Genomic DNA, 1,440 nt, shown 5'->3' with positions numbered 1-1,440 from the left:
TTCCTGGGTATGGACCCACCGCAGGCGCGGCTTTGACGAACCACCCTCGTGTTGACAAAATTGCCTTTACAGGGTCTACTGAGGTAACATTCACAGTAACAACACAAGATCGCTTTTATACGCTGTGTTCAACAGATTTCTCTACCGTCATCGATAGTTTGTAAATCGGTTTTCATTATCGAAAAAACCTCTGAAAATATATCGTCCCTCTTATCCTCTTCAAAAGAACGCAGGATAACAACATGTACGAACACGTATTTTGGCAGAGGAATGCCGCGGTAAAAGTCGTATCGTAATTTTAAATGTCTTTAAAATGATTCAATCATTTCTTCGCGTTATCGTATGAGTTTTTTTTAGGTGTGGTAATCGTATTTTACACTGTTTTATAATTAGAAAATTCGATAATACTATCATGTACGCGTAACCTGCCACTCAAAACAAGCAATAATTCAATGATATGCCAAAATATTGTTGATAACTTTAAAACTTTCGATAATTCTTGAATTTTTCGTCACAAATAGTTATCTTGTTATATAAAACAATGTAATATACAATTTAAGGAGCATATATGTATTACATGTTAATTATTTACGTTTTACAGGTCGGACGTATAATAATGAACAATGCTGCAGCAACGAATTTAAAGAGAATAACTCTTGAGCTCGGTGGAAAGAGCCCCTTAGTCGTTTTCAATGACGCTGACGGTTAGTATACTCAAGCTTATAAATCAAAAAGTAAATAAAACAAATAAAAACGCCTGTTAATTATCAAAACAGTGGACACTGCCGCTCAAATTGCCCATCGCGCTGCTTTCGCTAATGCCGGACAATGCTGTGTTGCGGGCACTAGGACTTATGTACAGTCTGGCATCTACGATAAGTTCATTGCAAAAGCAGCAGAAATAGCAAAGAACAGAACTGTCGGTAACCCTTACGAAGACGTACAACAAGGACCACAAGTAACTATACATATACCTCTTCTAATCCTACAGTATGCCCAAATTTGTATTCAGCATGCGTAATGATGACCAACCATATGTCTTCTTCTATCTTACTATTTATTTGTTACGTGATGTACTAAGCTTCGCTAGGATATAATATAATCTTTACGTGATACCATTTGCATGTATACGGCCGTTTCTTAATGTTAGCACTACAATATTTTAGTCTTAACTGACTGTCAATATTAATTCTGCAGAAAACTATCGTGCAGTGTATGAGCCCGTCTAAAAATGTAATTTAGGCGGGTTCTTCCATTCAGAACTGGGCCGTGTTTCTACCGAGATATAGTGATTTTAAAACATTCAATAATGTAATAAAATACTGCCTATTAAATTTATTTTTGTATTAGATCGACTTGGACATGTTTAACAAAGTGATGGGCTACATAGAAGTGGGCAAGGAGTCCGGTGCGCGCTGCATCGCGGGCGGCAAGCGGCAA

At 37.2% G+C, this 1,440-nt stretch overlaps 1 protein-coding gene across 1 annotated transcript; it reads left to right on the top strand.

Moving 5' to 3' along the window:
* Positions 1–6: 6 nt before the first annotated feature.
* LOC106106013 (aldehyde dehydrogenase 9-like) lies at positions 7–1,437 on the top strand (the record flags this gene model as incomplete). Its single annotated transcript, XM_013286538.1, has 4 exons — positions 7–83; positions 602–704; positions 777–958; positions 1,351–1,437. Coding segments are annotated over exons 2-4 (357 nt in total), but the record flags the coding sequence as incomplete, so codon positions are not given.
* Between the last annotated feature and the right edge of the window lie 3 nt (positions 1,438–1,440).

Source organism: Papilio polytes, unplaced genomic scaffold (assembly GCF_000836215.1).
Source record: "Papilio polytes unplaced genomic scaffold, Ppol_1.0 DF822589.1, whole genome shotgun sequence".
Taxonomy (NCBI): Eukaryota; Metazoa; Arthropoda; class Insecta; order Lepidoptera; family Papilionidae; genus Papilio; species Papilio polytes.
The sequence above is the reverse complement of the archived record's forward strand: the minus strand, read 5'-3'. Positions and strand labels throughout refer to the sequence as shown.